General features: G+C 32.6%; 1 protein-coding gene across 6 annotated transcripts in view; it reads right to left on the bottom strand.

The window, feature by feature from the left end:
• Window positions 1-359: 359 nt before the first annotated feature.
• LOC129944618 (ecotropic viral integration site 5 ortholog) overlaps window positions 360-26075 on the bottom strand; it is a 38313-nt gene continuing 12597 nt past the window's right edge. Inside the window, exons 2-13 of one of the 6 annotated variants that reach the window (XM_056054170.1) lie at window positions 18995-19353; window positions 18527-18921; window positions 16811-17170; window positions 16464-16744; window positions 16286-16400; window positions 16176-16193; window positions 12395-12907; window positions 12190-12335; window positions 11910-12027; window positions 11735-11833; window positions 5064-5206; window positions 360-1033 (exon numbers count right to left, since the gene is read on the bottom strand). In XM_056054170.1, the coding sequence (XP_055910145.1) occupies window positions 5072-5206; window positions 11735-11833; window positions 11910-12027; window positions 12190-12335; window positions 12395-12907; window positions 16176-16193; window positions 16286-16400; window positions 16464-16744; window positions 16811-17170; window positions 18527-18921; window positions 18995-19202 (2388 nt within the window). In that variant the 5' untranslated portion in view covers window positions 19203-19353 and the 3' untranslated portion in view covers window positions 360-1033; window positions 5064-5071. Of the gene's footprint in view, window positions 1034-1628; window positions 5207-11242; window positions 11340-11734; window positions 11834-11909; window positions 12028-12189; window positions 12336-12394; window positions 12908-16175; window positions 16194-16285; window positions 16401-16463; window positions 16745-16810; window positions 17171-18526; window positions 18922-18994; window positions 19354-19601; window positions 19620-26075 lie in introns of those variants that run through there. The other 5 variants (XM_056054171.1, XM_056054169.1, XM_056054173.1 and 2 more) reach the window with 5 other exon arrangements.

Here is a 26075-nt window from a genome sequence, read left to right as displayed (position 1 = left end):
GGCAGTGGCAACAAAACCTGCAGTTACGAACTAAGCCTGTGTTTGAAAAACATGATGCTCCATTCGCGTATAATTTCAGTGTTTAAAAGCATTTTAAACACAAAATACATTGAATTTCCGCCACAAAAAATGCATTTCTCAAATAATCTATTCTTAAATCAAAAAAAGCCATGCAACAGATTCTCTATTGCCAGATCATTAACTGTTCGGAATATCCACAGAAGTTCTGTTTTTTTTGGGAGTAATTTTCGCTCTAAGAATATTACAAAATGTTAGGAGAGTATAAGAAAAATCAAAATATAATTGTGTTCTGTTAAATGCTCCGATTCTATTTGCGCACAAAATAAAACAAATTCAAAAACTGTTCTAGTAAATTTATTACAAGTAACTGTTAAATTTTGTATTTAATGTACGTTGAATTTTATCTCTCCTGCATCCTTGTATAATAATAATAATAATAATAATTCGTCAGAAACGTCGAACATTGCTTACAATTAAAATAGCATACTACAAATAAATTAGTTACGTTTTTAATATATGTATAGGTATGCCTTCGATCTTTTGTTTTCGAAGAATCCATGTATATTTTAATATTTTTATTTTTATTTTTAAAATTGTTTTGATAAATTAAAATTTCTATGTTGTATCACAATTAATACAAATACATTTATAAATCTTATATTATAAAGTACAAATAGTAAATATCATTATTACTTAATTCACATGTAAAATGTTGTTTTTAGTTGAATTTCTCTGCATGTAATGTGTTTTTGTTTATTATAATTTTTCAAAATAATTTGTTTTAAAACGTTCACTATCGTTTTTTTTTGTTTGTTTTTGTTTGAATAGAACCAATAAAGAAATCATAAAATTACAATACAATTTTATTTTCAGTTGATGAGATTTGTAATCATTTTACTATGGTTATTCTTGTTTTTACGGTGGTTAATTTATAATTATGATTATTTGTAATTATTTCATTCTTTAGTATTTTATTTTTTGAAACTTTCGTTTTTCCAATAATGCATAATACCTACAGATTAAAAAAAAAAAACATTATACAAAGTATTTGTTTATGGAAAAAATATGGAAGTTTGTTTTTAAGTAAGTTTCTGATTTTGTTTAGTTAAGATGTCTGATCAAATTATGTATGTATGTCAAAAAAAAGTTCATATTATAAAACTCAATTTAGTTTAAGTTAAAAATGGAATGCTTTATGTTTTCTTATGCATTTAGTTTTGTTGTACATTTGCCTAGTGATAAACAAACAAGATATGTTGGTTTACTTTTCGTCTGCCAATGATAAATTGTGTATATGTATCTATATCAAAGAGTTCTGCAGTCAATAGCTAGACAAATAAATCTGCATTACAAGAACTTTTAATCAGTTGGAAAATTCTGATAAGGGTCTAGATCTCCTCTACCAATATTAAATATGTACTTTATTACTTTTTAAGGGTACGCATGAGAAAATATGCGTACTTTTATTGAATGTTTATGACATTGAGAAACACAATTAGCCAGTTTATATTTCTAAAAAATTTAGTGATGTTTATGTTCGGAGTAAATAATATTAAAAACTTTTAGCTGATTTTTTTTCATCAAATATAGATGCGAGATTTTATAAATTATGTTTGTATTATGGAATTTTATCATATCTTAGAAATTCTCAGAGACCTCTGTGTTCGCAGATCAAAAGAAACAAAATTCCTTTCTCGCAGAGTGTCATTTTAAGATTAAGATTTAATTTATTTTTCACATGCCGAATATAGAATAGTATAAAAGTAAAAAGAACAAATGCTTGGATAGTCTAGTGACAATCTAACTTGGAAAGTTCTCAATATCAAAGAAATATAAACTTGTTTTATAAAATTATGAACTTATGTAATCTTGAATCTTGCTTAAGACTATTCTACAAACAAAATAAAAGTATACTATATTTTCGAAGTTTACAGTTTGTGACATTTTTAAATGGGTCAAATTTCGAATTACTAAGTTATTTTCGCTATAATCTGACGAACCATTTAAATTAAATTTAATTTAATCTAATCGTCACATTATTATACGTTCTTCGAAATTTTTTCAAAATGATGTTCTAAGTGATATCACTTTATATTGAATTAAATGAACTAAAAATATGAATAGATTTAACAGACAGAACCCGGAAGAAATTCATCAACTTTAAATTAAATAACATTTAATTTTTTACTTAACAAAACAACAATGTTATCGATAATATTTTAAGTTTATTTTGTGCGGAAGCATATTGTGCTTTTTTCATACTCATACATTTCTATGTAAACTTGTTCAACTATTATTTTTATTTTTTAATCTTCAACTTCGATTATGTAATAATTATTATAATGATTTAGTTTTTTGTTTCAATTATTAAAGTCTTAAAAAAAAATAATACATGAAAAATAAAAGAAAATATTTGTATTACTGCTGGCAGTTAAGAACTAATAAATGATATCAATTAATGTAAATATTGCACTCAATGTAAATGAAAGAACTTAAATTTTAATTTTTGAAACGTTAACAACATTCGTAGCTGCTTATATTTTTAGTTTGAGTAAACTGTTTGTTATGCAAGTAAATGGTGTGACACAGCTAATTTTTGTTAAAACATTTCGTTTTTTTATATAATGTAAATAATTTAACATTATTACAAGTTTTCCAACAAAAGTAAGGGACAACATTAAAAGTTAAAAATAAAATGATACATAATACTAAATAATATTTTTTTTAATCAAAAAGGAGATTTAAAGTTAAAAATAAAATAATGTGTACATAATACTAAAAAATTATATTTCAAATTAAAAAGAAGATATTTTTAATTGCGGTTTGGAACAAAAATTGTTAAAGAATGCTTCACATTCGAAAATATATGCTTAGTCATATTAATAAAAGAAATAAAATTGGGTGGCTCAACAGTCCGTTTGAGAACTAGGGCCTAGTGACTGACAACTCTCAACCATTCCTGTGTGCGAGTACTGTTGTCAGGGATGGAAGGGACCTATAGTTTTAAGCCAAATCCGAACTGCAATTTGAGAAAGCACTTTTCATGACAAGAATTACTCTTGGAGTATTTGTCAATTCCTCGCAAGAGGCAGTACCCGTAAAAAAACTTTAGATGGCTTAGGTAGGGATCGAACCCAAGACCTCTCGCATGACAGTCCAACGCACTAACCATCAAACAAATTTGGAAAAAGTAAAAATGTAATCAGTTGGTTGGGCTCAGCTTAAATACATTTTTCATTTGCTTTAATGAGTTTTTCAATAAAAGGGAATTAATGAGTATGTTTTTAAAAGAAATCAATGGATGTTTATTTTTTTTACTGGTACGGTTGCAGCACCATAAGCTTTTGATGAAATTTCCATAATCAATTAGTAAATTTGCGGCTGCGGTCATATCTTTTACGTAGCCCAAAATAAAAATGTATAAAATATGTTAAATAACAAGGTCTACAAAAGGGGCTTTTAATGCGTTGTTAAAGCGTGTATCGATAATGGTAATGGTGTACTTTTTACTTGTGAAACGTCAAAAGATCACCGCTTCAAAAGTAAAATTTACTTAAATAGCTGTCTATTCAATATAAAACCTCTTATTGGAAAACCCGAAGAATACCAGACTTTGGGCCTTTTAAAGTGCAATCTGTAAAAATAGAATTAAATTTCATCCAAAAGTCGTTGCTGGCCCCAACCAAAAAGTCAAGCATGACAAGGGGAAACATATATTTTGAAACCTGTTTTTTCCTATTAAATGGCGAATTTATATGCTGAAGAGTGCTTCCATTTTCGTTCAGGTACAAAAAATTAGTGATTTCAAATGAATTTGGGTTATATAACATTGTTTGTGGTAAAATATAGTTTATTTTGGGTTTTGACTATTTAGATGTGATTCGTTTTCACAAATCCATTACTTCAAGTTGTGTTTTTTAGTGATTTCGAAACCTAAAACCGTTTGAATATTTGGCAAAATGATATTCAAACTATTTTTTTAATGTATACCAACATCAATTCTGTCCAAAGACTTATAGAATCATTAATAACAAAATTATCTTGGACGCCAATTTAAATCATAATGAGCATTGCAAAAATAACTACACGCAGAAGGTTTTACTTTGTTCATATAAAATGTCATCCCTCAGTCCACACGAGCGGTCAATCAACAGTGAATAACAAGAACTTATGAGCCTTTTTTTACTAACTATTCCACTCCATGACTTTTTCCTTAGCCAACAGAGAATGTAACCCAATCTAATTGAATGTGAAATCAGTGATTTGAATTCTTTTTATTCCTTTGATTATTTTTAAAACTTTAAAAACTAACATCAACACCATTCACTTTTATTTAATTTTAGAAAAATGTTGCCCTAAAATTTCGATTGAATTTCAGAATATCATGTATATATCATTAATTTGTTATTTAAGCTGCTATTTTTTAAACTCTACTTTCAATGAAATATCGCGCTAAAATTTACTCTTATAATTTGGTTATTATTTTTTTTTAAGTTGTTGTATATTTGTTATTCATTAAAAATGTCAAACAGGAAAATAAAAATAAATCGCTGCATGCAAACTTTTACAACAATATCAATTCTGCAAAATGATACTTAACTTAAAATACTACATTACAATAATTGATTATCTTCCTCATGAATTTTTAGGTTGTTTTACTTTTTTTTTAAATAAATTTGGACAATGTCCATTAATTTGCCACATTTTCCCTAAGATTAATTTTATATTTTATTTTTTAATAATTGGATATTTCTAATATTTATAAAATACTATATAAAATCTACAATCTATCTCAATAGTTGTATATATTATAATGTTATCATGTTATAAATCCTCTTCGAGAATTTTAATTAATTTTATTTGTTTAAATTTGTTTTCAAAATCATGTTGACTGCATCGAAACTCATTTATAATACAAATAATTAATGTGTATGTATATAAAATTAATAAAAAAAAAAGGGAATACTTGTAGTACTTAAACGAATGTTTAAATTGATTCTAATATTATTTTTTAAATAAATAAATACAAACTTTTACTTTACTTTAAATATTATGACGTAAATTCCGTACTCTCTCTTCGCATATTCAGTTCGTTAAAGTCAATGTCAGTTGATTCAATTGATTGAATCGAAGAGCTTCTCAATTTGGCCGCTGGAAATTTTCCTCTACTCTTAATCGCTGTAAGCTGAAATTTTGAAGATAAATTGATAAATTATCATTTGATTGTTAAATAATGGAAATTTATATTATATATATAGGAAAGCACAAAAAAACATGCATATATGGTGTCACAGCGCTATAAGAAGTAAATGCGTCTAATATGGATGGCGTTAGTTTCAAATGCACACGAGTCAGTTTAATTATGTTTATATTATGCTATTTTGTATTTTGCTGATTTAATGTAAATAAAGATTACAATATGAAAATAAAAATAGGATGAAAATTACAATATACAAAAGATAACATTAAAGCATTTGTACAAGTTTTTGAAAGCGTGCGGGTGCATATACATACGTTTCTTTAGGTCAAAAATAATTATATGTTTAACACTAGAACGAAACGGTCTTACGCTTGATTCTTATAGTTCTATTTGTTGGTGGTTTTCAAGGCTGATCTAACCTTTGAAAGTATTTCATCTGTATTTTTTGGGAGTTTCTTTGCTTGTGAATCTCCTGAACATCCTAAATATCAACCAATTTTAAGAAACCGACGCGACGTAGATTGTCCAAAAACCGACTGTTTAAATCCGTAACGTGAGTTACGTCCTTTGCTCAGTTGCCATTGGGGCTTTAATATGATGGCAATTCGTAAGAAAGATGTTAAGTACATTAGTTCGTTATTGGTGAGAACACACCGTAAGCACCATTAAGTAACAAACGCCACCTGAATAATATTTTAATTGAAATAAAGTATTTTTGTCAAATTTCTAACAACAAAAAATAAGTTATAAATTGTAGAGTAATATGCGTTCTTCAATCAGCATATAATGAAAAGCTAATATATCTGATTAGGCACCATGATCTTATATTTACTAAAATAAGTTTATCTTAAGCAAATAATTGAAGATTTTCGTAACCAATCAGATCTTATTTTCCTCAAAATGGGTAAGAAGACCACCAATGGTCTATAGTCTGAAACGATGCTAACCGACTTTCTATGGCTCGAATATCTCGATATGTCCGTCCCTTTACTTTTATAATAGCCACCAACTCTATGTTATTTAAGTGACGAAAGGTCTTCTTACGATAAGCGTTCAAACGCGATTTTTCATCCTAATTTCACTCTATTATTGTCTTTCGTTTTGGGATGCTACTTTGGGCAAGACCCCGTTGTATTATTAAAAAATATTATTATAAAAATATATATTTTTAATGACTCGATCTAGTGTTAAAATATATACAAAACACTATTGGAGATTTTAAAGTTATGAGTCTTCTTCAAAAAAAAATAAAATAATATTGCTAAGATTAAAAAGTTCTCATATAATTGTTTTAAGACAAAATGAAAGAGTTAAGAGTTCAAGCAAATGCAAACAAAAATAGTTTCAGTCACACTACCAACAAAATAAACACTCGCCAACAAATTAACGCAAACATTTCCTTGACAAAAATTTAAAGAAATTCTAAATGCTTACTGCCAAAAATTAGCTTTTTGTTATTAAACTTTAAAAAAGAAAACTCACACGTTGTTTAACATTCTTTGAATATAATTTATACTTGTAATTTTTTTTCTAAAACTAATTAAATTAAGAGTTTTATGGATATGTTAAATGTTGTAGGATTGTGTTTTCGGGCATTTACTCTTTAACGGTGATATAAGATGAAAAGTCAATGTAATTGGAAGTCAATTCCAGAACAATTATGTTCATATTCATAGTATCGAAAGCTTCTCTAATAGTAAGTTCCTTTATTTTAAGTTAAATTCATTCATTCATCATTGCAAACGGCATAGGGTGGTTTTTTAGACGTATAATACAGCCATACAGCCAATGAAACAATCAATTTATTAAAGGAAACTTTTGGTGATTGCATAATCTCGTGTTCGTAGCATTCACGATCGTTTGTTTTAACACCGTTGGACTATGTGGGGTTATGTGGAGTCGGAAGTCTGGCCTCTCGCGCTCGTCTGTTACTTATTTAAACGAGCCGCGTTTCAATTAAAACATTTTAATAGCATAATTGAGATTATAATAAATCTAAATTTTTAGCCATAACATTTAATCATTTGCGTTTTATTTATTCCACTTTCAAACCTTAAGGTAATGTTATAAGTTTTTTTTTTCAAAAGCACAAGTTTTCCGGGTTTCCCTTAAAATTTGGTAGTTATTTTCTCTATTTCTTTGATTGCACAAACTGTAGATATCTGGGCGATCATCTCTGTGCGTTAAAAAGTTGAGTGGCAACTCCTCTCGTCTTTTTTTTTTAAACGAGTGATAAAGGTCGGATTAGTATTTTTCCATCTTTTACTGCGCAGTTCGGCCCTTCACCGCTACGAAAGATCATAACCTTTGATTTACTGAGGTTAACCTGAAGCCTTTATTAGTGTTCAGCTATTTTGTTTATCATCAATTGGAGACTTTCAGGCGTTTCAGAAAATATCACCATATCGTGAACGAATTTTAAGTATTTCACTTCGAAAACTCAATGTTGTCTACTGTTACAAAAGCGTAACCTTTCCTCTATGCCACTATCCATGAGTGGTACTTGCATCGAGGAGACCGAACAGCTTTCAATCTTAGGTATGTGCATTAAAAACCACTTGTTGTGGAGTGATCACATATTTGACATCGACAAAAATGCTGCTAAGTGTTTAGGTTTTCTCCGAAGATGCAAGAAGTTTTTTACTCCTACTGATCTGGCTATAATCTATAAAGCCTATATTCGTCCGAAACTCGAGTACAATTACCATATCTGGGCTCCTATACCCTACTTGAGTCTCCTAGACAGAATAAGGTTATTCATATCCCCTTAAGTGCGCGTACAATATAAAAAAAGAAGATTTGTGTACCTTTTACTCCAGCCTGTAGAACGTTCTCAATGTATCAAAGATCTAACAGAAGAGGACTGAGATTGTAACCTTGTCTTACACCTATTTTAAAATCGTTTGACTCGACTGCATAATTGTTGAATGCGATTGCAGAAATTGAATTTGTATACATTTTTTTTCTAAAGTGCGTCTAAATTTCTTTGTAACACATATCTTGTAAGGTTAAAGCATCAGAGCTTTTCTATTGATAGTGTCGAAGGCTGCTTTAAAATCTATTAAAAAAAGCGTTCAACTTCTTTTTAGCTTTAATAGAAATGTCCGCATTGCTAGTAAGTTTGTAGATTTGATCTAATGTGGAGTTATGTTTGTGAAACCCGTCTGGTGACTTAATTATCATAGTAACAATAGATTTTTTTTGATTGAATGAATGCATACAAAGGAACATTATGAGGCCTAATGTTTCCAAAGGCTTCATACATTCGAACACCAAAAATTAAGTACCGAAATATTTTGTAGTGTTTAAGATTGTTTGATTAGAAAATAACATAACCTCTCTCCTAACTACTGCAAATTCTAATCAGACTCTGCTTAATTACTTTGCAAGTTTTATTTTTAGAACGTATTCATATAACCTAAATATTGTTCAAGTGAAAAAAAAGATCGAATTGAACCATCTGCACCTTAGTCATATCGTTTTATTTATCATTGGTTATGAATAGGGCAACCAAAAATATGTTCGAACATATTTTTTGTTAACATCACTATTAGACTGATAAAAAAGCGTTTCGTTGAAATCTTCGTCTTTTAAACGTCATCTGTTAGGGCATATTTTTGCATATTTTTTCATTTTAGCTTTCAAAAGGCATATTATTGCATATTTTCCTTTTTTGTAAAGGCAGGCAATAAAAACAAAGCATTAATAGGTACAAAGAATGAAACACAACAGTTTTTTGGACAATCTTCGAGTGATTCAAAACATACAGTGCTTTTGTGGGGGCAGAAATACCCTTGTTCAAAATTCACAATGAATGTATTCGTTCTTTTTTGGAAAAATTCCTTGTACAAAAAAAACAATCGATGCAATCAAAAACAAAATAAAAATGGATTTGTATGGGTTTCAATGGACGAGGCAACATTCGCAGCAAACAGATATGTTGCAAATGTCATCATTGGAATTTTGGATCCAGATGAGACGTTCGGTAAGGAAACATTTGTATTAAATGCAAATCTCAACTGGAAATGATAAATCACTCAACCATCATCGCCCGGCTCTTCGATGGTGCAGTTAGAATTCTGGCTGAAGATTTTAACAAAGACTCGATCTTACTTTTTTGTATCAGATGCTGCTCCGTATATGGTAAAAGCGGCACAAGCTATTCAACTTTTTTACCCAAAAATAATGCATGTCACATGCCTCGTACATGGGCTTCACCGAGTATGTGAACAAATTAAAAGTGAATATGCTGACATTGACCGCTTATAGCAAATGGAAAAAAAGTGTTTTAAAAGCTCCATCCCGAGTGAAAACTCTTAGAGACATAGAACCTGGACTGGAACTTCCTCTACAACCAATCATAACGCGATGGGGGACATGTCTCGAAGCGGTGAACTACTACGCCAAGCATTTTGAAAGATTGTTCGGATTCTTTAAGGTAATGTTATAAGTTTTTTTCTAAAGCACAAGTTTTCCAGGTTTCCCTTAAAATTTGGTAGTTATTTTCTCTTTTTCTTTGATTGCACAAACTGCAGATATCTGGGCGATCATCTCGGTGCGTTAAAACGTTGAGTGGCAACTCCTCTCCTCTTTTTTTAAACGAGTGACAGAGGTCGGATGAGTATTTTTCCATCTTTTACTTAGCAGTTCGGCCCTTCACCGCTACGAAAGATCATAACCCTTGATTTACTAAGGTTAACCTGAAGCCTTTATCAGTGTTCAGCTATTTTGTTTATCATCAATTGGAGACTTTCAGGCGTTTCAGAAAACAACACCATATCGTGAACGAATTTTAAGTATTTCACTTCGAAAACTCAATGTTGTCTACTGTTACAAAAGCGTAACCTTTCCCTATGCCACTATCCATGAGTTTTACTTGCATCGAGGAGACCGAACAGCTTTCAATCTTAGGTATGTGCATTAAAAACCACTTGTTGTGGAGTGATCACATATTTGACATCGACAAAAATGCTGCTAAGTGTTTAGGTTTTCTCCATGCCGAGTGAAAACTCTTAGAGACAAAGAACCAGAACTTGAACTTCCTCTACAACCAATCATAACGCGATGGGGGACATGGCTCGAAGCGGTGAACTACTACGCCGAGCATTTTGAAAAGATTGTTCGGATTTTTGACACTTTTTTGGCATCAAGCTATGGTTTTCTAGTAACATCAACTTAAAAAATTGAATCACATGGTTTATCGATAAATTTCAGCACACGAATTATAAGTGATGCGGTTAAGACAATCTACAGCATTAGCAGCAAGGCCTTATAAATCAGTGAAGACAAAAATAGAACATGTAATGGAGAAAAATGCTAGCTTCGAAAAACTAAAAATAATTGCAATGGCTTTGTCAGGAGGAAATCCATAGCAATAGAAGAATTTACAATTGCTGAAGTTTTAGCATTCAAATACGCTCCGATAACTTCTGTTACGTTGAACGGAGCTTTTCCATGTATAAAAGTGTTTCTCGATCAAACAAATTTTCAAAAATTGTAGCGCAATGTTAGTCATTTACTGCAACAAAAATTTGCTTACTGATCGCTCACATTAAAAATGTCTTTAATTCAAAAATGAATTTGCTTCGTAAATTTTGTTTTTTTTTTTTTATTTCTTAAATAGTATAATTTTTAAAGTTATATTATAAGCGTTTAAGACTAGTTTCTTAGGACATATTTTTGGTTGCCCTAGTTATGAACCACAAATATAATACCCTGTTTATTATTATTGAGAAAACAAATTTTTAAAAATCAAGCATTGAAACATAATAATTAAAAACAATATAAAAACGTAAAATAAAAAAATAATCTACTACTTGCCAATTTTAAATAAGTATACAAAATCATCATAAAATACATTTTTGTATTTATTCTTTTCTCTAGAGAAATATTTTACTAAGCACTCATGCACTATTTTATTTCAGTTTATGTTTTTTTTTTTTAAATCAGACAAAAACCGTTTTTTTTACTCATACCACATGCATTATATAGTCAAACAAAAATAAGACTTATGTATTAATGTATAATGAATTTGTCTTTTTGTTAGTAATGACCTGCAATCTTTTTAGCTTATCCACTTCCATGGTTCAGAATCTGGGCTTGTTATTGGCGTGGGATACTAAAAAATATATTTGTTCAAATTTTCAAAAGAACGAAATAATTTAATTTTTCTTTTAAAAATGTAAAAAAAAGATAAAAGCAAAGAACCAAAAGCAATTGTTAGCTGTAGCTTATTTTGTGAAAGTAATAAATTCAATGAGGGCGGGGGGCGGAGGCAAAATAAAAATTTAAAAGGATTATTTTTGAAAGGATATTGTGATGTAGATTATTTTGTGTTTGTTTCTTTTTTTTTTTCTTTTTTTTTAATAGTGAAGAAATTCTGCAGCGGAATTCACGTGTTGAGTTTGTGCCTTTCTAATGAACATTGTTAATGGTATGTTGTATTTTTACTTTGAATTTATTTACAAAAATTGAACGGGAAAGCATTTAGGGGGAAGGGAAGGAAGTGCTTACCTCTGCTTTGAGATCAGCTAATCTGTCCTGCAGATCACGAACTTTATCCGATTCGTCGAGATTAGAGCGTAGTTCCCCTTCAGCCAGCATTTCAGAGTTCTGAATCATAAAAACAATGTTTATATTTTTTTAAATATAAGTTTTGGCTTTAGTAATTTTGATTTAATTGAAATACCTTGGTCTCTAGACGAGATATTTCCTGCTTTAGCTCGGCAACAGTTTGGCTTTGCTCTGTGAATTTGATTTTCACATTCATAAGTTCGTCCTTCATGCGAGATTCCAAATCCGAATATCTGTATCAAGAGAATTATGTATTAGTATAAATAATAGTTTACATTATTAAAAATCGTAACCACACTCCTTCCAAGTAAATGCAAGGATATGTTCGATTTCTAAGCAAATGACAAATGACAACCTAACAAATTTAACACATTTAAAAAGAAGTTTAACTTTACCTATGTTGTTGTTCACGAGCCTTGCTTGCCAAATCTTTCTCGCGATTCGTAGATAGTTCGAGTTCTTCTTTGAGTTTCTTTTTCTCATCGTCTTGTCGACGAAGTTGATTTGTTGAAACTTGCACCTGAGTTTCTAGTTCCATTACCTAAGTAGTACATAAAAGGTTGAAGAAGAAAAAATATCGATTTATCGAAATAAACTAACCTTTAAACGTAACTCTTTAAGTTCAGTTAGAGTTTCCATTTCTCTTATTCTGGTAGTCATAAGATCTTCTTCTAGTTTTTGCATTTCATGCGATTTGGTTGTAGAATCCCAGAAATTTGTGAGTAGTTTCTTTGGTGTCGAATCGACTGGTGGTGTACTATGTTCAGCTTTATGCTCTTGCAATTGCCGTTGCCATTGCGAGCTCAGTTCTTGTACACGTTGTTTAAGATCCTTAAGTGATAAACTAGCTTCGGCTTCACGCAATTTACTTGCAATTAATTCATCTTGCAAATGCGCCACAGAATTATCGGGAGTTATTTCGCGAAGTTTTTGATTTTCGTCTTCTATTTCTTCGATTTTTGATTTTAAATTACGTATGGTATCCTCACTTTCGGCTAGACCCTGACGTACCTTGACTAATTCTTCTAAAAGACAAGATACCATTTCATCGCGTTGTTTGAGTGCTTCTTCTTTCATGCAAAGTTCATCGATAGAATTTTGACGGGAATTGTTCTAAAAATAGTTTGTTAGAAAATTATTAATTCAGAGAATATGACTTTCATTTTTTTGTTTTATTGCATGCGTAATGTGAACAAGTTCATTCGGGTATAAGTCAGGCTAAAACTCTAATCATGCATTCAAAAAATTAAGGCTAAACATGATAAAACAAAAATATATAAAATTCCATAGAAATTCGTAAAAAAAATAAACGATACACACACATAATAAAAAATTCATATCTTTTTTATATCATAACCACACTGTAAGAACAATTGTTGTTTTCTTATCACATATTTATATTTTTTAACTAATGCAGCTAAATGCATTAAAAGAAATTTACAGAATTTTTTAATTGATAAAATTAGTTCCCTAGATAAGTTCTGAAACAAAGGTCGCCCCTTGCCATGTTTTTTACTTCCCTAACCTAGATCAGTTTCAGTTTATCCTTCTTCTAAGTCAAATAAGTAAGTACATCCCTAAACCCATTGCTATATCTATGTAAGACTGTCCGGTTCACTGATTTTGAAGAAATTTTAGTGGTAAAGTAGAGGAATAAACAGTACTTAAACTTCTATTTGCATGCTCTACCCTATCACAACACAAGTAAGATTGCCTAATCGGTAAAACTTTCATCATCATCCTAAGAAACTATTAAGATGAAATATAACAAGTCTAAAACGCATCGTAAGTAGATTTGAATGGTTTAGAGAATAGGGGAGTTTTCTCTATTACATTAATTCCACAAAAGTTGATTTAAGAGTTTTCAACTAACATCGTGCGAGTATTAATAAAAAAAAATTAAAAGGTTAAATACTTTAATGCAACTTCTTTTTTATAATGTTTAACCCGCCACCTACCTACTGACCTACTGGTCTTTGGCACAAAGTGTGCGAAAAAATGCGAATACATTACGCTTTAACGACAGGAGACAGCATTGAGTTTTCGAAGCATTAAATTTTACACGGGTTTTGATTCCCCATTGGACAATGCTGTCAAGATCAGAATTTAATAGGCCGAAGGACAATGATGTGAATCTAGAAACGAAAATGAAAAGCTAAGGGGACTGTCGTCGGCGAAACAGTTTAATAGATTAGAAGTGACAGACATAAGATCATTTATGAATATAAGAAAGAGTGTCGGAGACAAAACGGAGCCCTGGGGAACACCAGCATTTACTTGTAACCATCCAATACAGCTTGTATTGAACGGTTAGAAAGGTAATTTCTAATCCAACGAAGAAGAGATTCATCAATACCAAAAGCACGCATTTTCGATAAGAGAGCTTGGTGCCAAACTCTATGAAATGCTTTTGATATCTCAAGTGCAATAATCTTACTTTCTCCAAAACAATGTAAAGATTTGTTCCACTGTTCGGTGAAATGAACCTTGAGATCACCGGTGGACCTATTGCTACGAAAAGCCATACTGTCGAAGCTTCCGGTCTTCAAGATGTTTCAGTATGGACAAATGCATTTTTTAATCCACTCGGGAAGAGATCTGTAGAATAGGACAGATGGAAAAAGCTTACGCAGCGGTTTTACCAGCGTTGAAGAACAACGCTTCAGAACAATAGGGGGAATACCATCCGGGCCAGCGGATTTGTGTATGTCAAGGTCTTTTAGTACTCTTGCTACTGCACGAGTGCGAAAAAAGAATCCCATAGAATCATTTACGCTCTCAAGAACAGGAGGATTCATGACACTTTCCGGTAGAGTCGAATTAACAGTAAACTGTGCTGCAAGCAAATTGGCTTTATCAATCGAGCTTCCATAGGGAGTGTCATTGTGGACGAGCGTTGGAACCGAGCATGACGTGGTGTTTGTACGTTTTTTTACAAATAACCAGACATTTTTACTACCTTTGGGACATTGTAGTATTTTTTGCCTTAATTTCTGATCATACAAAAATTTGGTTCGTCGAATATGACCATTACAGGTCTTTCTAGCTTGTTTGAACTTATTCCGGTTTTCCTCAGTCGGGTTGGCTTTATAAAAACGGAAACTTACATCTCTGAACTTAATAACCTCTTTACAGCTCAAATTAACCATTAGCTCTCTTTGGGTTAAAGTTCCTGAAGAATTAATTGAGATCGTCCCAGTAAGTTTTCTCATATTGCAAATGGTTCTCATAGGTGTTTTTTTTTAACTGGGTTTTTTTGACATGAGACATTTGCAGATACGATACAATGGTATGATGTGCCTAGAGGCGGTAATACACTGATTGTGTATTTATTAGGGTCAGATTTAAGAAACAAGTCTAGGGTGTTAGCGGATTGACCTGCAACGTCAGGGATTCAAGTTGGCTCATCGACAAGGTGAGTTAATTGATTTAACTCAGAGCACAAACCATATTGTGGCTGAAGTTGGTACGCAACATCACTTCTTATATACACGGCTAATACATGATGAGGAAAAAATAATGGCACTATATTATACCAATTTAGATTAAATTCCAAATGATCGGAATCTTCACCTATTTGAGTTTCTCTCAATGCCAAAACAGCTGGCCTGTTTGATGCAGTGTGGACATATGTGGCATAGAAGTTCTTTCTTAAACCACGAATTTTGCTAAAATCCACCCTGAATTCACCCTACATTCTAATATTCAAAACTAATTAAACAAAGCTGAGAAATTAATAAAAAAGTCAAGCTACTTTCACTTTATATAATTAAAGCATCAAGCCTATAAATTACCCTTTTTAATAATAACATTTTTGTTTCTTTTATACCAGAACAAAAGATCAATTTGTTTAAAATCAAAAACAAAGAATAGTTCTTGCATTATTCTGCCTGATTTACGTTAAACAAATAAAGAGCATACAGAGTTCCGATTTTATAACCTATTAATTTGTTATACTCTCGGGGTGATGGTTAATGCTAACGACTGTCATGCCAAAGGACTTGGGTTTCAAGGGTCCTCTTGCGAGAAATTCACAAATTCTCCAAGTGTTATTATTGTCATATAAAATCGAACACAGGTTTCGATTTGTAAGCCACAAGGCTCTAGTCCTCTCGGACTGTTGTGGCAGCTATTTTATTCATTAGACTTCGAGTTTTTCAAAAACCAAAGTAACTTTTTAACTACATTTCATAAAGTCACATAAATACAAACTCAGATCTATTGTATTAAAACTGATTAAGAAATTCAAATGCAATGGTTAATATTTTCATTAGAATAAAATGTGACAAAACCTAAACGGCACAACACTAACATGCGGATTCACAATCATTAATACAAAAAAAAAAACAGAAGAATAAAACACTTGTAGTTTGTTACTTACACTATCAATGGAGACATTCTGTTTAAGACATTTAAGAAAAATCAGATTTAGAAAAAAAAAAACATTTTATATATTAAAAGCTTAATCATTTAAGTTTAAATATTGCTTACGTTTTCCTGAAGTCTCAAACTTAAACCACGAACTTCTTCATTAGCATTCTCCAACTGATGTGAAACTTCGAGAAAATTTCGACGCAACTGAAGTAGTTCAGTTTGGATAGCAAAACTGAAAATTTATTTAGTGGGAGTTAACTTAAGTTTTTTTTTTTAATTATTGCATAACAAATACCTAGTTTCTTCTTCCTCGGCACGTGATACTTGTCCTCGAACAAGTTTATCCGCCAATTCAGCACTTTCAGCTTCAAGTAATTCATTTCGTTGTTTAAGCAAACGATTTTCACGTCGCAGCCGTCGAAGTTCAACCATTTCTTCTTGTTCTTTCTTCTTCAAGTCAGAGTATTCTTTTTCCATTTTTTTCATTCGTTTTGTATTGATCTTCATGGAATACGCTAGATTAAAGAATGTTTCCGGATCAGCTTCGACCTTACCAGGAAGTTCTTTTTGGAAAAACTTTAAATGAAAAACAAAACATTGGTTAAGTAGAATAAATATTAAATGATTTATCAATCATCATACTTTAAGCATTGCTTCCATATCCAAACATAAAAGCGTTTCTTTTCCTAACGTTAGCAAGGCTAGAGCTACTTTAAAAATAAATTCCATTCCTTCGCTTAGGAAAACATCCATCACACGGCAACTTAAATTCAAGTTCAGTGCTGTTGTGTAAAGAGTGAGGAACCAACTTGATGCGTACATTGTGGTTTGGAATGCTTGTTGCTGAAAATGAATATGCATTTCTGGTATTTGTTCTTGTACCAAACTCTCTAATTGGTACATGCAAAGTCCCAATTCAGACATCGATGGCTTGAACATGTCACGCATGCGATGCTGTTGCATTATTTGAACTAAAACGGCAAATGCTTCTTCTTCGGGCATCTATAAAAAGAATAGAAAAAAAAGTTAATAATATTATGACTAATGATAAAAATAAAATACATAAGAAAGGAGATCCTCTAAATTGCGCCAACTACAGAGGTATCAGTCTCCTTAACATTGCATATAATCATCTCTACCAAATTATGTGAACAGACCAGGAAATTCCACTATCAACCACATATTCTCACTACGGCAGAACTTGGAAAAAAACCCAGGAACTTCAAATCGATCTTAATGCAGCGCAGACAGCATCTATAGGGAAGAACTTTACAGATAAATGTCTAGTTTTGGCATCCCTGTCAAACTTATCCATTTGTGCAGAATGACGATGGAGAATGCACGCTGCTCTATAAAGGTTTCAGACAAGGCGATGCACTGTCATGTGACTTCTTGTCAACACTAGAGGCACAATCTTCCGCAGGTCCATCCAATTACTCGGATACGCCGATGATACTGATATAATTGGAAGATTAAAGCGTGATGTCAGTGGAGCGTTTTTGAGCATTGCGACGGAATCGAAGAAGGTGGGTTTAGTGGTCAATGAGGGCAGACGAAGTATATGCTGTCATCAAAAAAGGACATTGAACAACGACGTTTTGGAAAAAACGTCACCATGGACATCTATAACTTTGAGGTAGTTAAGGACTTTGTCTACCTAGGCACCGCTATTAACACAGACAACGACACCAGCGCTGAAATCAAAGTAAGAATAACTCTTGCAAATCGCTGCTTCTTTGGACTTAGAAGGCAATTGAGAAGTAAAGTTCCCTCTCTAGCATGTAAAATCACCATCTATAAGACACTCATCGTCCCTGTTCTCATTAATGGCGCTGAGGCTGGGTGAAGACCTCAACTAAGTTAAGAACTTAAGCTGGGTACAATTTTGGAAAAAATTGTTTCAAAACCATATTCATCGATTATTATGCGTATACGAAATTAAGTAGAATAGAACAATGTTAAGAATAAGTATACTAGAAAAACTCATTCTTTAATGTAGTTATTTTTGGAAATAAGAGATTAATATGAGAATTTGCTGAGCGCCAAGTTACAGGACAAGTTCTTCGTACCTTTTAAGTTCTTGGTAAAAAACTTTTTTGAGTGACAAAAAGCGGCTTTTGTCCTGTTCATTAAGAGCATTATTAGAGTGAAAAGAACCATCAGAGTTATTAATAAAAACTGGACAAAGTCCGAGAGAAATGTTGAGTTGACGTCAGGTGAATTGGAGAAAAAAATCAAAACATGGAACGAGCTTCCCAAAAGTCGTCAAGGCCAAAGAAGGCCTTGTTCACATTAAGACTCATTGAAGAACTCAATGGTAACGGTAAAATTTTATTTTATTACATAACATTAAATTACCTGCATAAGTAACAATCCAACAATAAATCCAGATCCTTGACAATAGCCAACTTCACGATCATGCAGTGAATACGCTTTCATTACGTTAAAAAGAGCCTCCTGTCCAAGGCCATCTTTCTCCTTGAAGAAATCATGTTCGGGATAAGTTCGTGCAATATCCCGCCTGATCACTTTCTCACATGCTGATGTTGCTTTAATATACTCAGCATATTGCTTTTTATCAACTTCACTCGCACCGCACAATAGTTGCCATACAATTGGCCGAAAATGATGTGGAATTCCACGACGAACTAATTCTCGAACGCAGGGTGTCTTTTTCTTAAGACTTCCCTCCCAATCATTGAGTATAGTTGCCCATGTAGTCCATACATCTTCTTCGGCAACTGAATTTCCACCTAAATCGATTAAAATAAACAATTTATTATTTTATATGCTTTCAACCAAACAAATGTGTTTTATTAAAATTACTTGAATTAATACTTATTTGACTTGTATCGGAATTTTTGCGACTATGCGTAGAATGTAAGGAATTTAAACTTTTGGCATCACTTTCGATAAGTTTATTTGCAGCTTCTAATTTTGCAAGGAGATCCATTTCAGAGGTGGGTAAGTTCTCGGGGCTTTTGACTTCCATTTTTTTGCTACTTTCTTGCTGAGTAGCAGTTGTTAAGGTCATCGCCTCTTTAATTAATTTGAAGATGAGAATGTTTCCCCCTTTTTTTGGAATTATTCTCGATTGGATAAATTAATGTGGAATGAATAAGTTGTGTGTTGTTTTGTTTTTACGTTGTGTTTTGAAACTTATAGCATCTTAGATAATAGTCCGTCTGTAAGGAAATTGAAATGGTTACTTAAGTGTTTGAGTGTATCAATCAATATAGAGTTTAATGCATCTTAAATTATGAAGTGCACTTCTGTTTGGAATATTTGTTCTACTAATTAAAAGTTTTTTTCCATTTTTGGCTATTCAAATCAAACGTATGAATTAAGATTTGATAAATCAAACAAGCTCCGAGTATAAGTTTAGAATAATTTGAATTATTTCTTGGGCCATTTAAATATTGTGGCACTTTACATGGCAGAGGGTGTAGAATGTCTGGGAATTGATTTAGAAAATCGATGCATCTTGATTTCTTTGTAATTAAAATCCCATTGAAGTAAGAAAATAATGATAATTGTTGTTTATATTTTGAATGTTGCTTTCAATAAACAACTTAATTTAGGCCAGTTCAACAAATTATCTATATTAAAGAATTAAATATACAAATTTAAACTAATAACTAATGTGTAAGTTTCAATTTTGTTTAACATGACTGGTGAGAATGACTTACATTATGTATACGTAAATGTTTTTTTTTTAATAATGTCTGTCATTAAAATCAAGAACAATTATTTAAATTAAAAAAAAAAAACTATTTTTTTCTTTGTGATTTTGTTTTGTCTGACTAATCAATAGGAACTGAAATGTTTTCCGGTTTTTGTTTAACACAAAAAAAGAAAAACACTTTTTAAATTTACGAACGTTGATAACAATTTAAATTGTTTGCATACAAAAAGAATAAACAAGCTCAACTATGTGTATAGCAGATTCTCAATTACACACATTATTTTATTGTAAATATCGAATTGCTATAAAAGCAAATGTTGAAAGTAATTTTTATAGAAAAATTTTACATACAACTTATAGGCTTGGAACATCTTTCATGTAAAGCGTTTTGATTTGGAAAAAAAAACCTGAATTATACTTGCACGCTACTTCAAGTGTATAAAAAAAATATAAGTTTAAAGCCTGCTTCACAACTTTCATATAATAATATTAATTAGGACGGACGGTTAAGATTTTCTACACAATAGAAACTTTGGAGCAATTCTTACAAAAAGGTAAAATATTACATGTACATACATTTTAGTTTAAGAAGCCCATCTTTTATTCTTGAATATATTCTTCGAACAGTATTTTTTCACTAGGAATTAGAGTTTTTAGTAGTACCCGTGGCATGATGGTTAGTGTGTTGGACCTTCGAAATTATATGACACAATGGCGATCTGAGAACCGCGTTTTCATGCGGTTCAATGACGATTCCTTGGCAAATGCCATTATCGCCGAGCAAACGGGACCAAGTCCCTTGTTAGTGACGAATAAAACAGTTCGGGTTCAAGGCGGGTCATGACACAATTCATGCTGCGTCTAAACTCGTTTCTGATATCCAATGGAATAAATCAAAACAACAATGCACTGGTGCTGTTCTGGTTGATTTGGAAAAGGCCTTTTACATCGTATGGTTAGAGGGTCTTTACCTAAAACTGAGCAGGCTTGGCATAAGCAAGCCATTGTTGGATATACTGTATGATATGCTTAACCGTAGAAAGTTTGTTGTCAAAAGTGGCAATGTAACTTCTACCACAACATTCACAATTAAAAATGGTCTTCAACAGGGAGCGGTTAATTCGCCGATTCTCTTCAGCATTTACACCAGCGATCTGATAGGTAGTCTTACAAAGGCAATTGCGTACGCCGACGATCTAATTGCGTACAGAACGGCTCGAAAGGTTGAGGTTATTAGATTTCTGGAAACTGAAAATAAATGTCCAGAAGTCGGAGACAATTCTGTTCCGGACTCCGTTGGCTGGAGCCACGAGGGATACGTGTAAGAATTGGCGCAAGATGGTCATCGTTGATCTTCACGGGCAGCCATTAGCGAGCAAAAGTGTAGTGAAGTACCTCGGTATCTGGTTAGATCAGTATTTATATTTCGACAGACATATAAATGCTGCTCTGACCAGGGCCAGAGAAGCCTTCGCTCTGACGAAACGGCTGGTTTTTAGCAGTCGGCTTGACCCCAGAGTGAAGGTAATTTGCTACATGGCCCTCATACGGCCAATGATCGTTTATGGTCGTCCTCTGTGGTTCAACGTTGCCCCTTCCCAGATGGAGAAGTTTCGGGTGTTCGAGCGGCAGCGTTTACGACGTTGTACCGGCTTATTTCGAACAGCCGAGTCTTCTTATGTGCATTACTATTCTAACGAGGTCCTATACAACGGGACTCGAATCAACAGAATTGAAAATTTCGTGATAAAACTCGTTCGAGGTCACATTGCAAGAGCTATGTCTTCGACCAACAATTTAATTTTCGGGGCGTTCTATCCGAACGACGAGTATTCTGAGAGTGCACGCTTGAGCGACTTCATTCCCCCAGAGGCATTCCTCTTTTTAGAAAGATGCGGTCTGATACAGGATAGATTGGCAGTTCCGTTAATCTATGGCACAAGGCGGAGCAGAGCTCCTTCGGTTCAGTAGGGCTGTGTCCGAACTGATAGGGTGAAGCAGGAAAACCAGTTTTGGTGGCTTCAATCGGCACTTGATATTGGGTAGTCGGGAAGGGGTTTAAGCCTTGGCCGGCTTACATGCTTGTTTTATAGTTTTAGGGTTTAGTTTTAAGTAGAAAAGGCATGGTGGCACGAAAAAAAAAATACGAAAAAAAAACAAAAAAATAAAAAAAAATAAAAAAAATAAAAAAAAATTTTAAAAAAATTTAAAAAAAAACATTACAAAAAATAAATAAAAATAAAAAAAAAGACAACAAAATGTGAAAAACAAAAATGTTAGATAGTTAGATTTGCTGCTGTGGTTGTTCTAGTTTTAAGTAGTTTATAGGTAGAATAGGTAGTTCAGATAAGTTTTAAGTTTTATATTAAGGACCATATTTTAAGTAGTTTGTAAGTAAAAATAAAAAAGGATATTGACATTAGTTTTTTTTTCAAATTTTCTAATAAATACAAAAATAAATAAAATTTAAATGAAGTAAAATAGATCTTAGGGCCGAAAGGCATTAGTTTTAATTGTTATTGTTTAACTTAGAGTGTCCGTATGGGACCATTAAGTTAGTTGTAAGTTATGGATAATTAGGCTAGTTTTATGAATTTTTGTCTAGCTTTAAGATGAATTAATAAAAATTAATTATAAAAAAAAAAAAAAATGCGTTGGACTGTCATGCAAGGGGTCTTGCGTTCAATTCCTGCTTGTGCCACCTTAATTTTAAAAAAAATTAATTTTCGCGGGTACTGCCTCTTGCGAGGAATTGACAGATCCTTTAAGAGTAATTCTTGTCATAAAAACGTGCTTTCTCAAACTAGCCGTTCGGATTCGCCTAAAATTGTAGGTCCCTTCCATTCCTGACAACAGTACTCGCACACAGGAAGGGTTGAGAGTTGTAAGTCACTAGGCCCTATTTCACAACGGACTGTTGCGCCACCCCATTTGATTTGATTTGAATTAGAGTTTTTGGATTTACCGACAAGTACCGACAACTCAAAATTGTATTCTAGCCTATCAAAATTTGAATTTTCAGAAGATCTTATGTTATTTGACCCTACTACGCCAGACAAATTTCAATGTTACATGAAAGTATCATCTCCCAGTAAAACGGAAAATGTTTGTAAGTATGTTTTTGTATGTATATAACATTTCTAATCTGAAATATTAGCAGCCGTAGGTTGAAAATTGAATGTAGAAAAGTCGTTTTAGAAGTTTGGTTTCAATCCCAATTTGTGGGACGTACGAGTTTGAAATAAGAGTCATTCGCATTTGCCACTTAAATGTCAAATATGTTTATTACGAAACTTCGAAGGGCTCGAATATATCTTCAATGAAATTGTAGTCTTTTGTAAATCTATTATACTTCCTATTTTCCAAAAACTGTTTAAAATTGTAACAAAACATAAGGGAAACGCGATTATTCGAAACAGCATTAGTTGACATTAATGGCGATGGTTTGGCTACACTCTGCTTTTTTATAATAAGCGAACACTAAAAAGGTTTTATATACCTTTAATAAGCCAAAGATAGTGTGAGCATTAGGAAAAGAGGGAAGGGTTGGATAGGAGGTGTCGGTGTACATTGATTTTGAATTCCTGAACATTACAATGATAGGGAAAGATAGAGCGTGCCAAGGCGTTCCAAATTCTCGTAGTACGTCTAAAAAATGAATCTCTGTACTTCATAGTAAGGACGAAATTGAGCTCAAGGGTAAACTGATGGGCATTCCTAGAAGCGCGGGTATTACGGTTAAATTGTTTAAGGGAGCAATGCAACTGGCTATTTCACTAGAGCATGTTCCGTTAAAATAACGGTAAAAAAGGGTGAGACAAGAAACCTTGCGTTGATGTTCGATTGACGTAATCGAGCTCTTCTTTGAATACTGTCCAAGAGGCTTCAATAATTTACCGTGCACCAGCTCAGAGATGAGAGTTATTTTCAAGTTCAGACGGAGAGAAAAATTTCTTGCAACGTCTCAAAAAACCTAGACATCTTGCGGCATTTTTGGTGAGATCGCGTATGTGATCGCTCCACAAAAGGTGGTTGATGATGCACATTCCGAGGATGTCGATATTTTCTGCTTCGTTGATGCAAAAGCCATTCATAGATAGTGGAAAAGAGGGTTTATCTCGATTTAACGATACAAGACAGCATTAGGTTTTCGAAGCATTAAATTAAACACGGTTTTTTATTACCCATTGTACAATGCTGTGTAAATCGGAATTTAATGAGCTTATCATATTTTGCCATTGCATTTCCACATCCGAAGAGAAGGGTTGTGAGTCTGGAAACGAATATGACAAGCTAAGAGAGCTATCGTCATGGAAACAATGTATAGGATTAGAATGGTCGGACACAAAATGGGGCCCTAGGCACACCAGATTTATTTTTTGGGTTTCAGACTTGAATCCATCTAAAACAACTTGTATTTAACGGTTCGAAAGAACATTTCTAATCCAACGAAGAAGAGATTCGTCGATACCGATAGCACGCATTTTCGATAAGAGAGCAAGATGCCAGACTTTATCAAATGAAATATCAAGTGCAATAATCTTACTTTCTCCAAAACTATTTCAAATGTTCTTTGAATGGATATTAAAGATGAAAGGTAGTTGGAAGTACAAAAAGCAGCATGCAAAGCAAAAATATTTTAAGAAGCTGACCTTAAAGGATGGAGAAGATGATTTTTATGTGAGGTGCTGCTCACTACACTGTTATTATGACACTATCAACAGTCTATCAACCGAAATAACTTATTGTAGTAAAAAAAGAAATCGGCAAATTGACTCGCGTTTGTTGGAATAAGTCTTGAATAATTGATTATTGTTTAGGGTTTTCCATCATCAGGAAATATTAAAGTTAAAAAAAAAGTAAACAGAAACGAACGTTTTAACACTTAGTTTTATATTATTTATAAAATAGTATTAAGTCCTGGTAGCTAACGTTTATAATTTAGGTACAGTATTATTCAAAACAAAAACTCTGGAAATATCGTTTTAAAATATTTTATTTCCATAAGAATATTCATTCACAGTGCTTACTAAAAATTAAATAATAAAATGTGTCTAAATCAAACTCAAGCAACTTTATTTCCAGTGTGTTATTTGCTATGGCAGAACATGAAATCAAGATAATCTAATCTTTATTTATATTATTTTTTTAGACATTTTGTTTACAGTTACAGGTAATATTATGCTTCAATCATAGAATCACAATCAGAGTTCATTTGTTGGCTCACACTTTCAAATTTTTATAGAAAGAACTGAGAAAACAAAAATGTTAATAATAATCTCTAATATGATCAAACGTTTCAAAAATGCAATTAATATGGTCACAAGGTCATATCGTAATTAAAGGCAACGAGAAAGTGATTCTATAGCTCGTGAAATTATCAAAACCTCGTTAATCTTTACGAATCTAATTTTCGAGACATTATAAGTAAGTAAAATGATCTACAATGGGCTAAGAAAGCAATTGAGTGGTAAAGTCTTCTCTCAAGAGAACAAAGTTTAGCTATATAAGACCCTTATCATCCCAGTCCTGCTATACGGTGCAGAAGCATGGACCATGACAAAAGCGGATGAAAGCACATTGAGTCGGTTCGAGAGAAAAGTTCTTCGTGTAATCTACGGTCCCGTATGCATCGAAGGGGAGTGGAGGAGAAGATGAAACGACGAGCTGTACGGGCTGTACAGCGACGAAGAATTAGCCAAAAGGTTAAAAGTCCAACGACTGAGATGGCTGGGTCACGTAAAGCGCATGGAAACCAATTATCTGGCCCGGAAAGTCTTCGAATTCACACCCACAGGACAGCGCAGTAGAGGAAGATCGCGGATCAGCTGGCGCGCACAAGTGGAAAGTGACCTCACCTAACTTGGAGCGCGAAACAGGAGACATCTAGCTAGGGACCGAGCTAGATGGAGAAGTTTGATGGGTGAAGCCTTAGTTCACACAGGATTGTAGCGCCACCTTAAGTTAGGTAAGGGTCTACAATGAGTCATATGAAAAACTACTGTTGGTGCAGCTCTATAGGATAAGACTGGGCCATACATTGTTCAACAAAGTTCATCTTTACAAAAGGAACTCACTTTCAATTTTTAGTTTTTACCAAGAAACTCTTACCATAACCGTGCCGTAAAAATGTTTATTAACAAATCATCACTTTCCAAATCAACAAAATAAAACCCACTACGCAAAAGTCCGTTGAGAACTAGGGCGAGTACTGTTTTCAGG

Source organism: Eupeodes corollae, chromosome 2 (assembly GCF_945859685.1).
Source record: "Eupeodes corollae chromosome 2, idEupCoro1.1, whole genome shotgun sequence".
Taxonomy (NCBI): Eukaryota; Metazoa; Arthropoda; class Insecta; order Diptera; family Syrphidae; genus Eupeodes; species Eupeodes corollae.
This window is presented reverse-complemented; position numbering and strand designations above follow the sequence as displayed.